The sequence below is a fragment of the Sus scrofa genome, chromosome 1 (assembly GCF_054392235.1).
Source record: "Sus scrofa isolate SSC_HxYL_T2T_F1_AM1 chromosome 1, Sscrofa_HxYL_maternal_Yorkshire_Landrace_v2.0, whole genome shotgun sequence".
In the NCBI taxonomy this organism is placed as follows: domain Eukaryota; kingdom Metazoa; phylum Chordata; class Mammalia; order Artiodactyla; family Suidae; genus Sus; species Sus scrofa.
In genome coordinates, this window is record NC_139383.1 from 76,957,314 (window position 1) to 76,969,677 (window position 12,364).

The 12,364-nt window shown below is 42.6% G+C and overlaps 1 protein-coding gene across 22 annotated transcripts in view; it reads right to left on the bottom strand.

Moving 5' to 3' along the window:
* CDK19 (cyclin dependent kinase 19) overlaps window positions 1-5,911 on the bottom strand; it is a 203,883-nt gene extending 197,972 nt beyond the window's left edge. For 14 of the 22 annotated variants that reach the window (XR_014807164.1, XM_084963078.1, XM_021091179.2 and 11 more), the window contains exon 1: window positions 5,430-5,848. Coding sequence is in view for 2 of the 22 variants with exons in the window: in XM_021091172.2 (XP_020946831.1) it covers window positions 5,430-5,557 (128 nt within the window). In the remaining 20 variants the exon portion in view is untranslated. The other 8 variants (XM_084963063.1, XM_084963043.1, XM_084962987.1 and 5 more) reach the window with 2 other exon arrangements.
* Between the last annotated feature and the right edge of the window lie 6,453 nt (window positions 5,912-12,364).

Sequence of the window (12,364 nt, forward strand, 5' to 3'; positions counted from 1 at the left end):
TGCTTGTGGCTGCCATAGTGGACAGCACAGACACATTTTCATCACTGCAGAAAGTCCTACTGGACATTACTGCTCTAGACTAAGGGTTGGCAAAGTATAGCCTGTAGGCCAAATACAGCCCACACCTGTTTTGTTTTGATTTGTTTTGTTTTATTACGACACAGCCAGTTTAATCTGTATTCATTTATAAATTGTCTGTGGATACTTTGGCATTACAACAGCAGATTCAAGTAACTGTGACATAGACGGTATGGCCCACAAAACCTAAACTATTTAGCAGCTGCCTTTTTACAGAAAAAGTTGGTCAACCACTACTCTTAGACAATCAAATTTCATTAAAAAGCACATTTCCCCTTGGCCTCAAAAATAAAATTTTGAAGGTTTACAGTACATAAATGAAGAACCAGTTAAACATAAGCCAATGTTTACTTAATTTTTAACATGAATCTATAATATCAAACACTTTCCTAAAATACATTTCAATACTGACATTTTCTACAAATCTCTATAAAAATCTCTGTAAAATAGATAGTAAAAGCACATAAGACAGATTACTACAGTCTAGCACTTTTAAAAGAACTGATCTAAGAGAAAAAATGTATAACTCAAAAAAATTACCTATGTTACTCATCAATCTATTAAAAGAAATGTATCAAATGCCTTGAAATGAAGCATAAAATTTCTTAGAGAAAAAAATTACGCTAGACCTAGTTAGTACTTTATAAATATTTACATTAAACTGCTTATCTCATGTAACTATATTTCAGGTTTTCAAAACAATTACTAAAAACATCAGTTAAGTATGTTTACCAATTTAAGGAATTTTTTTAACTTAATAAGATTTTTGTGTGTAATTACATGCCCAACCCTGTACAAGGTGCTGGAAATGGGAAGATGATGATGATGACCAATTTTTAACTAACAGCTTATAAGGCAGATGAATATCATAGTGATAGTATACACGTAAGAACAAAGAAGGACAGAAGCACAGATGAATACACTGGGTGATTAAGGGCAGGCTTCAAGAAGAAAAGCTATTTGAATTGGGTGTTGAAGTGTGAGTAGGAGTTTCCCAGGTCTGTGGGGGTGGGGAGGAGGAAGGGCAGAACATCATGCTGGCTGAGCATAGAAAAAAGAAAATGAGACATGGAAAGGACCCAGCAAATTCTAGAAAATCTGAGCAGTTGAATGCTATAAAAGCATATGGCTTGAACACAATGGGGAAAGAGGGAGATAAGGGCAGGTGTAAAGGCATAGATGTTAAAGACTGAAGACTTTAGGATCCAAATGCAAATGGCTCTCCATGCCAAATTAAGGAATTAAGATCTGATGTAACCATATGAGCAGGAGAATGTAGTTTTCCAAGAAGAGATAAGATGGATTTTATTTTGTAGGAAAATAACTCTGGCAGCAACTTGGATCTTGAATTACAGTGAGGAAAGACAAATGGCAGAGACCAGTTTGGCTACTGGGCAAATTAGAGATGATGGCCAAAAGTAATGACAGTGAAGATGGAGAGAAACCAGATGAGAAGCAGCTATATGTGACTGAATCTAAAGGCCTACACTTTTTCAAAATGCCCCTCATATGTGATACTTTTCCTTTTCCGTATTTTCAATATATAGTATGCTTTGCCTGGAAAAAATTTACCCAATAAAATTGTCAAAACTGGAGGCAATATTGTCTTTTTTGGTTTTTTCTCCCAAAGTATTAAGGAAAAGACATTAGAAAATGCAAAAACTCAAGAGTCAAGAGATCTGGATTATAGGCTCGTCTTTGCAAGACTATGCACATGACAAATTCTAAAAGCTCTGGTTTTCTCATTTGTAAAAAGAGGAAATTAGACTAGATGATCTGAAACTCTTCAAAGTTCTAAAATGACCAATGATACATCTTTTTTTTTTTCTTGGCCACACCCAGGGCATGTGGAAGTTCCTGGGCCAGGGATCAAACCCACACAACAGTAGCAACAACTCTGCTGTGCCTCTAAAGAACTCCTATACTGATACATCTTCAATTTTTGGGAAGTCTACCCAAAACACAAATACAATCATCTACTTTAGAACCAAATGTAAAAAATGCATCAAAAACAGCCAGACACTAATGTATCTATTATGTACCTGTATGTATCTACATGTACCTACTACATACATTGTGAAAAATTTCATTATACACATTAAGACATGAAACCCTAAGGCAAAACTGAAACTCTGTAAAATGTCTCTGTCAGCCATTTCATTTTCAATTACTGTATTTCAAAACATCTCCAAAAAGGAGCATTCTTGTATTGGAGTGGTTCAAAAGACTAAATGAATGACTGCAAAGTTGAATAGCAGTATTGTTGGGTACAACAGTTTTCAGACATAACACTATCCTATGGAATCATGTTTGTCTGAAAGTCTTATTCACAGAAGAACTTTTTAACAATATTCCTTTATCAATCAAAATAAGAAGTGTTTCAAACTTGATAAACATGATCTTGAGATTTGCAACCATACTGTTATGTAACTTTTTACTAATATTGAAAGAAAAATTGTATTATAAATCTTGTTCATAATAAAAGTCTAGTTTCTCTTCAATATTAAGTTTTAAGCCTGATTTAAAGAAAAAAAAAAAAGATAGTTGGGTCAAAAGACCCTCTTCCTTCAAAACAAAAAGATGGAACAAATAACATTTTTATTAAAGGCAAAAAAAACCCAGATGTAAATTTTACACTTCCAGTATGTTATAAATTTATGTAGTATAATTAATATGACCTAAGTTAAAGTCACGTTTCAAGGGAAATAGCATTCTAAGGTTTTGTAAACTGTGGTATTAAACTATAAGCAGAAACTTTTCTAATTATGTTTTATGTTACATTACTTCTTCCAGTGTTTCTTTTAGACACCTGAACAAGTTTTTGGTTATATGCTGCATTATATACACCAAAATAGTTCCTCTTTAAGGTACTCCTGTGATTTCTCTTGCTCCCTCAAACATCAATATACATTTTTTCTGAATTAACCAAAATCAATTCTGGAAAGGGATAACCTGTAATTATCATAATCAGAGTGTAATATCCTTTACCATGCAAATGTGTATCACAATTTAGAGCCATCACTAAAAGATTTCTGTTCTTTCAAATCAATGGTATCAATGAACATAAAACTAATCCTGCTACCCACCCACAAGACATGTGGGTGTTTAAAGCCTCAAATCTCAACTAAACTCTTGGTTCAAGACAAAAATCTTTACACTGATTTTTCTCACACATAATTTAGTGATTTAAAGTAATGCTTTCAGGAAGGTCCCTTGTGGCACAGTGGGTTAAGGATTCCGTGTTACCAGATCCAGCTGTGGTGCAGGTTGAAACTGTGGCACAGGTTCCATCCCTGACCCAGGAATTTCCACATGCCAGGAGCACAGCCAAAAAAAAGTAATGCTTTCAGATTTGAAAAAGTCTTTTTAAAGCATAATATTTTGAAGATATCCAAACTGATCTTTACTAGGGCTTTATTAATTCTAATCAAACAAATTTCACTCAAGGAAAAAAAGTGTATTCAAATCAAGAATTTTATTAGAGGGGAAAATATTCAAAAAGAACAAAGAGAAGCAGGATTTAAATTATCTGATTTTTGTTGTAGCTCATGCTATTCAAATACAATTCATAAGTAGAATTTTTAACTTTTCTCAAAAGCTGCCTTAAAAAAAAGCTATTTTAACAACAAAATTAAAGTACATTTTTTTTAAATTCCAGGCCAAGTACATTACAAAGTTAGTGTGAGGAGGATGAAGAACACTTCTGATTTGTTTTACAGTGTCAACGTCCAAATAGTAAAGCTAGATGTGCTTTCCCCAAATGTATCTGATAAGATTCCCAGAGAGACACCAGTATAACAAGGAGAGTGGATATTCCAAAAACAAAATACAACTTAATTATAGTACTTCACATTCCAAGATACTCAAGCAGGGACATATGGCAATTAACTAAAAGAATCATGAGAAAGGTTTACAAACAACTGAATTCTAGGGGACCCGTTCAGTTATAACAAGAGGAAAAAATTATATGCAATAATAACAACCCTTTACAATGTTAAGTACTTTGCAGTTTTCACCATACTTTATGATAAACCAGTTTATAAAGTTGTGCTTTCTCGTTCCCTGTATAAAATTAGTGCACACACGTACACATCCCCTACCTACTTTGGTCCTAGAGTTCATCAATCAACCTTATCAATTACAACAGAGTGTGGAAGAACGATAAGCAGCACTTCAGATCTTAACTAACGTCACGGTGACGGATACTCTGTTCATTCAGCAATTTTTCGCTATGATCCTAAAACCTCTCTTCCACACTTTGATCGTCTTCAAACACTAAGTGGGACAGGCAGATGTTCCCCGGCTCCCTAACTCTGGGGAAGTGGAATTTCTGCCAGGATGGGCCCTGCGGTGATGACTTGTTTAAACCTACCCTTCTCAGGCAGGGAGCTGGTTCCACCTGTACTGGAGAGCCCTGTGCCCTCCTAAGAGAACAATCAGGACGGGCTTCCTATGATTTTCTTTCAAGTCCAAGGAAAACAAGGGTTCTGGCCCAACTCCGTGCCACTTGAATTCCGTTATGGGTAATCTAGGTGCCCAATAAACCGCAGCACGCAGCCACTTGGCAGAGGATGGAGTGGAGAACCTAAGAATACCCAAGGGGAGGCTGCTGGAGGATGGGATGGGTTACCACACCGAACTCTTAAGTTCTGCGGGCAAAACCTGGTTGGTCTCTCAGAAGGTCTACATTCAAGGGAAGGTGCGGAATGGAGAATGTGAGAAAGCAAGATCGGAGGTGGGCGAAGCGAGGTGGAGAAGTGGCCGGGTTTTCCACAGGGACTGAAGGGACTGCGCGGAGGGGCCAGAGCGCTGGCTCGCCCCCAGGGAAAAGGTGCCCAACGGCTCAGACCCGTGAGGCTGGCGAGGACCCAGGCACTCGGCAGCCCGACGGAGACCTCGGCGAGGTTTCAAACCTCCGCCCCCGGGAGGCGCTCAGCCGATTGGAAGTTCCACCACGACCGTCACCAACCGAGGGCCAGAGCGGCAACTCCTCCGCAAGGCTCTCCCAGACCTCTGCGTCTCCCCCGGAGACCAAAGCCCCACAAACTCCACATCCAACCGAGGTCCCAACTCGAGTCCCGCCGCCAGTTCCATGCACGCGGAGGGTGCCCTCCGGGACGAAACCGACACCCCGCGACGGGGCTGCGCCGCAGGAGTTTGAGGGGCGCGACGGGGCCCGCGCGAGCGGGCAGAACCCGTGTCCCTCAGAGTCCGCCTCGGGACGCGGCCCCGGGACCACGTCCGCCTCGCCCCCCGGGCTTGGCCCGTCCGGGCTCCGACCCACCCATCCCGCGCGGTCGCGGGCAGGGCGAGGACCCGAACGAGCCTACTCCCCCCGCCCCTGCTCTTACCCATCTTTTCGCCTCGCCTTGTAGACGTGCCCGTAGGTGCCGCGTCCCACTTTGCACCCTTCGTACTCAAACAAATCCTCCACCCGCTCCCGCTCCGCCGCCAGCTTCGCCTTGAAATCATAATCCATTGTCTGCTTTCCCCATAGAGGCACCGGGACGCGGGGGCCGCCGCCACTCAGTCCCTCCTCCTCCTCCTCCTCCCCCCCGCGACCGCCGCTCCACTTCTCCAACAACCGCCTCTGGGGCGCGCGCGCGCCGCCCGCCGCCCGGCAGTCCGCCTTCAGCAAGGGACTCCTCGGCGGCCACGGCGGCCACCTCCTCCACCTCCTCCTCCTCTGCGGCGGCGGCGGCGGCGGCGGCAGCGGCGGCGGCTGCGGCTCCTACAGGCACCCTCAGTCCCGCCTCCCCCCTTCATTTCCTTGTTTTGGAACCTGGTGGGCCGCGCCGCGGCTTCCTCGAGCTCATTAACGAACCATCCCTCCCGCCCCCGAGGCCGCGGAGACTCCTGGGAAATGTAGTTCCATAAACCTCAGGAACAGTTGAGTGATGCGGTAGAATGAAATACAATACCCAGGTTACCTTGGGCCGCTACAGCCCCGCCTCTACAAGACATGCACGCTTGCGCACTGAGGCCGCCCCTCCCCCCTCAGGTAGCTTTGGACTGCTAGTTCCTGTGAAGGTAGAAAGTGCAAACTTGCAGTGTGCTTTCTGCGAGTCTGTGGAAGCTGGTGGAAAGAAGGTCCTTTTTCTGGTGTAAGGAAGGTACTCTATTATAACTGCCCCCAGGAGAGGAGGAGAGTGGAAAGTATTTAACAAGGGCTTTGCCCACGAGTTTCCTCCAGTGGTTTGCTAGACGAGGACTGTGGTGAGAGCAGTTGTACTGCAGATTGTTGTTTGTTTTTGGTGGCAGTTGGTCCGCCTCCCGCCCCGTCCCGCATGCAACAGCTCATTGGCGGAGACTTAAGAATGACGTCCTCGTTGGTGCGTGGGTATCCCTGCTTTGGCTTCTTTCCGGCTCTTGATTGGTAATTGGATGTGCTAGGTTCTTTCTGATAGGTTAATCTTTTTTCTTTGCGGTGCAAAAACCGTATTTCAAAAACTGAACTTTTAGCGGTTTCCTGGTTCTACCGTCGGCGTCGGCCTGAAAACCTGTAACTTAAAGGTCCTAGCAGCCAATCATCCTTGGCGCTCTAGTCGTAGTCTTCTCCTAACATAAGTGATTCCCGTAGCCAAGCTTTTGGCCAACTGTCTGAGGACTATTAAAGTGCCTGCAGGATGCAGCAATTTAAAAACAATCATTTGTATTGGATTGTAAAGAGTGTCTTAAGGTTTATGCCTAACAGTGACGTTTTCCTAGAATGTTTAAATCTCCTTAAGGTGAATGTTGGTTCATTATTGCGTGCCTAAAACGTATCAGATGCTTGGGATACAATCTTAAAAATCATTGGTGCTATGATAGGACTTAACATACCACATTCAGTGAAAGCACAAGAGGAGGAAATAGTCAATTCTACCTAATGTGGTAAGGAAAGTTAAGAGTGACTTGCCTGCTAGGTTTTGGAAGAAACTTGGAAAACTGGATGGGGAGGGGGTTCATTTATTTATTACAACAGTAAGTTTCCTGGAAAATTTCCTCAGATCTTGAAGTAAATCGTGAAGTATCTGAGTGTCTGTTATTTCCAGGTACTATGGTAAGTGCTGCAGATAACCAGCTAAAATTGGTCTTTTCCATCCGGAGATTAAAACGTGTTAAAGTAAACATGCAAGCAAATTAAAAATAAACTGTGGGGAGTTCCCCTTGCAGCTCTGAGGTTAACGAATCTGACTAGCATCTATGAGGATGCAGGTTCAGTCCCTGGCCTCGCTTAGTGAGTAAAGGATCCAGCCTTGCAGTGAGCTGTGGTGTAGGTTGCAGATGTGGCTTGGATCCTGCGTTGCTACGGTGTAGGCCTGCGGCTACAGCTCCAATTCTACCCCTAGCCTGGGAACCTCCGTATGCAGCCCTTTAAAAAAAGAAGAAGAAGATAAATAAATAAAGTGGGAGCTCACGTCGTGGCTCAGTGGTAAGGAACCCTACTAGTACCCATGAGGACGTGGGTTCAATCCCTGGCCTGGGTCAATGGTTTAAGGATCCCTCAGTGCCCTGAGCTGTGGTGTAGGTTGCAGCTGTAGCTCCCTAGCCTGGGAACTTCGATATGCTGCAGGTGCAGGCCAAAAAAAAAAGCCTAAAAAAATAAGTAAAACTCTGTGGGAACAAAGAGCAATATAGAGTAGGGGGACTTCCAGAGGAGTTAGGGAGGGCATCATAAAAATTGGTAGGTTTGAGCCAAAATTTAAAGACTCTTATTTGAAGAAGTTGGAAAGCAGGGAACAGGGAATTATTTCTGGCAAGTGGCACATACATATGTCAGGAGAGAATCTGATACATTCTGGTGAATCCAACCAGCTTGAACATTACAGTTTAAGGCAGGGAAAGGGATGGCTAAGAAGAGACTGGAGAGATAAGCAGAGATCACATTAAGAAGACCTATATATATCAAGCAGAAACTTTAGATTCCCTAATTCTATAGTCAGTAGAAAGCCAGTTCCAATAGTGGCTCAGGGATAACAAACCTGACTAATATCCATGAGGACGTGGCTTCACTCAGTGGGTTAAGGATCCGGCATTGCTTAGGCTGTGGTGTAGGCTGGCAGCTACAGCTCCAATTTGACCCCCAGCCTGGGAACTTCGGTATGCCAGGGGTATGGACCTAAAAAGCCAAAGAAAGAAAGAAGGAAAGCCATTGAAGACTTTTGAGCTAAGAAGTAATCAATGTTGTGTATTTAAAAAAAAAATCCTTCTGACAACAATGTTCGGGATAGATTACAAGAGGGTATGAGCAGTAAAGAAGCTATTGCAGTAATTCTTGTAAAATACAAGGATCTGCAGAGGCATAGTGCTGATTATGAGAAAAAGGCAGATACCAGATTTATATTTGTGAATCAAATTTAACAGGATCTGGTGATTAAGTGTGGGGTTGAGGAATAGAGAATAATCCAAGATGACTTCAAGGTTTTTGGCTTTAATAATAAGATAGGATATAAAGGAATAGGAGCAGTTTGGGGGGGGTTGGGGGGTTTTTTTGGGGGGGGTTGTTTTTTTGTCTTTTTGTAATTTCTTGGGCCGCTCCCACAGCATATGGAGGTTCCCAGGCTAGGGGTCTAATCGGAGCTGTAGCCGCCAGCCTACACCAGGGCCACAGCAATGCGGGATCCGAACCGAGTCTGCAACCTACACCACAGCTCACGGCAACGCTGGATCCTTAACCCACTGAGCAAGGCCAGGGACCGAACCCGCAACCTCATGGTTCCTAGTCGGATTTGTTAACCACTGAGCCACGACGGGAACTCCAGGAGCAGTTTTTAAGAGAAAGATGTTAAGTTTGGCTGGGACATGTTGCATTTGAAGTCCCTAGGTGGCATCAAACTAGAAATAACAAGCAAGCAGATGAATATTTTTAACTGCCAATAAGAAATTTGGCCTGTATGTGTAGATTAGGAAATCATCAGTGTATGATTGTGAGGTATAGAGAATATTTTTTGGTTGGTTGCTGTTTTTTAATTTAATTTTTTTTTTAAAGGGCTGCACCCAAGGCATATGGAAGTTCCCAGGCTAGGGGTCAAATAGGTGCTGCAGATGCTGGCCTATACCACAGCCACGGACCCAGATCTGAGCCGGGTCTGCAGCCTACACTGCAGCTCACCAAATCCTTAATTCACTGAGCGGGGCCAGAAATCGAACCCACATCCTCAGGGATACTAGTAGGATTCATTACTGCTGAGCCACAACGGGAACTCCAGGTTGCTATTTTTAAATATGAGCTTTTGCATTCATTATGTCCCTAAAATACCCCTATAAAGTATGTTGTTTATGGAGTTCCTGTTGTGGCGCAGCAGAAACGAATCTGAGTAGGTTTCAAGTTCGATCCCTGGCCTCACTCAGTGGGTTAAGGATCCGGCATTGCCGTGAGCTGTGGTGTAGGCTGGCAGCTGTAGCTCAGATTAGACCCCTAGCCTGGTAACCTCCATATGCCGTGGGTGCGGCCCTTAAAAAGACAAAAGGAAAAAAAAAAAAAAAGGTGTGTTGTTTTATTCTAATTTTACATATGAGCAAACTGAGATAGCGAGTACATTGCAGAGCTAGGGCTTAATGAATGTGCACTTTGGAGTAAATGGAATATGAAAAAAGGTATTAGTAAAAAATCAAATATAGGAAGTTCCCTTGTGGTATGGCAGGTTAAGGATCCAGTATTGCCACAACCGCAGAGTGGATTTGATCTCTGGTCTGGGAACTTCCATATGCCATGAGTGTGGGGGAAAAAAAATCAAATACAGATTATGAAAACTTGACTTAAAAAAAATCAGGAAGTTTGACCACACCCTTTATTACCAAGGATGGGGGAAACAGGCACTCTCTTGCGTTGCCAGTGGAAACATATATTCACAAAATATGTACCAATACATACATTAGATTTTGGTCTTGGCAATATCAATTAAAATTATATAACAGTATCCTACAATTATACTGCTTGTGGATGCTGTAATAAGCCTTCCCAGACGGCGCCTCGGAACTAAAAGATGTACTGTTACCCCAAGCTGCTGGAAGTGCTGCCACAGAGAGCCTTTCAGCCGTCAGCCCTCTCCAGGAACTACCTTAGCTAAAGATCCACGTTACTACCTCACCTCATCATTTTCCTAGAGCAATCTACATCCAATGACTAATAAATATAGGGATATAAAGGCACAAATCTCTCAAGAATAGACAATGGGAAAAAGTCTCTTCAGCAAGTGGTGTTGGGAAAATTGGATGGATGGCCACATGCTAATCAATGAAGTTAGAACACACCCTCCTGCCATACACAAAAATAAATTCAAAATTGCTTAAAGACTTAAACATAAGACATAAAACCATAAAACTCCTAGAAGAGATCATAAGCAAAACATTCTCTGACATAAATCATACCAGTGTTCTCTACTCCCAAGGCAAGAGAAATAGAAACAAAAATAAACAAACAGGGGAGTTCCTGCTGCGGCACAGTGCTTTAAGGATCTGGTGTTGTCTCAGCAGCAGCCTGGGTTCAATCCCCCACCCGGCAAAGTGGGTTAAGGTTCTGGAGTTGCCACAGCTGTGGTGTTATGATGGCTGTGCAACTATAAATATAATAAAATTCATATAATAAAAAAGAAAAATAAGTTAATGGAATCTAATCAAATTTATAAGCTTTTACATAGCAAAGGAAATCATAAATAAAGCAAAAAACAACATACGGACTGAGAGAAAATATTTACAAACAATGTGACCGAGAGGGGCTTAATTTCCAAGATACACAAATAGCTCATACAAATCAACAACAACAAAACAACCCAGTCAAAGAGAAAAAAATGAAGACCTAAATAGACATTTATCCAAAAAAGATAGGTGACTAAAAAGCACATGAAAATATTTTCAACATTGCTCATTATTAGAGAAATGTAAATCAAAACTGCAATGAGGTGCCTCTTCACACCAGTCAGAATGGCCATCATCAAAAAGTCTACAAATACTAAATGCTGGACAAGGTATGGAGAAAGGGAACCCACCTACACAGTTAGTGGGAGTGTAAGTTGGTACAACCACTATGGAACATAGTATGGAGGTAACTCAGAAAACTAAAAATAGAGTTATCATTTGATCCTGCAATTCCACTCCTGGGTATATATCCAGAAAAAAAAACAATAATTCAAAAAGATACATGCAGGAAGTTCCCACTGTGGCACAGTGGGTTAAGAATCTGATAGCAGTGGCTCAAGTAACTGCAGAGGCTCAGGTTCAATCCCCAGCCCAGTGCAGTGAATTATGTATCCAGGGTTGCCACAGCTGTGGCATAGGTTGCAGCTGTGACTCAGATTCGATCCTTGGCCCTGGGGGTGCTTCCAGATGCCACAAGTGCAGACAGAAAAAAAAAAAAAGTACATGCACCCCTGTGTTCATAGCAGCACTATTCACAATAGCCAAGACATGGAAACAACCTAAATGTCCACCAACAAATGGATGGATAGAGTTCCCATAGTGGCACAGCAAAAATGAATCTGACCAATATCCATGAGGACACAGGTTCAATCCCTGGCCTCGCTCAGCGGGTTAAAGATCTGACATTGTGGAGTTCCCGTCATGGCGCAGTGGTTAACGAATCCGACTAAGAACCATGAGGTTGCAGGTTCGATCCCTGGCCTTGCTCAGTGGGTTAAGGATCTGGCGTTGCCGTGAGCTGTGGTGTAGGTTGCAGACCCGGCTTGGATCTCACGTTGCTGTGGCTATGGCGTAGGTTGGCAACTGTAGCTCTGATTAGACCCCTAGCCTGGGAACCTCCATATGCCACAGGTGCGGCCCTAGAAAAGGCAAAAAAACAAAAAAAAAAAAAATCCAATATTGCCATGAGCCGTGGTGTAGGTCGCAGATGCAGCTCGGATCTGGCATTGCTGTGGCTGTGGTGCAGGCCGGCAGCTATAGCTCCAGTTCCACTCCTAGCCTGGGAACATCCACATGCCATGGGTCTAGCCTTAAAAAGCAAAAAAAATAATTAATTAATTAATTAAATTTAAAAAGAATACAAATGAACTTATTTGCAGAAGAGAAACAGACTCACAGACTTTGAAAACCAACTTATGATTACCAAAGGGAACAGGTAGGAGAGAGGGATGGACCAGGGGTTTGGAATGGGCATATGCACATTGTGGATATGAAATGACTGGCCAAGGGGGACCAGCACAGGAAACTATCAAATATTCTGTGATAATCTATATGGGGAAAGAATCTGAAAAAGAAAGAATGTGTATATGTGTATAACTGAATGACTTTGTTATGCACCAGAAATTATCACAACATTGTAAATTAACTACAATAAAACTTTTAAAAA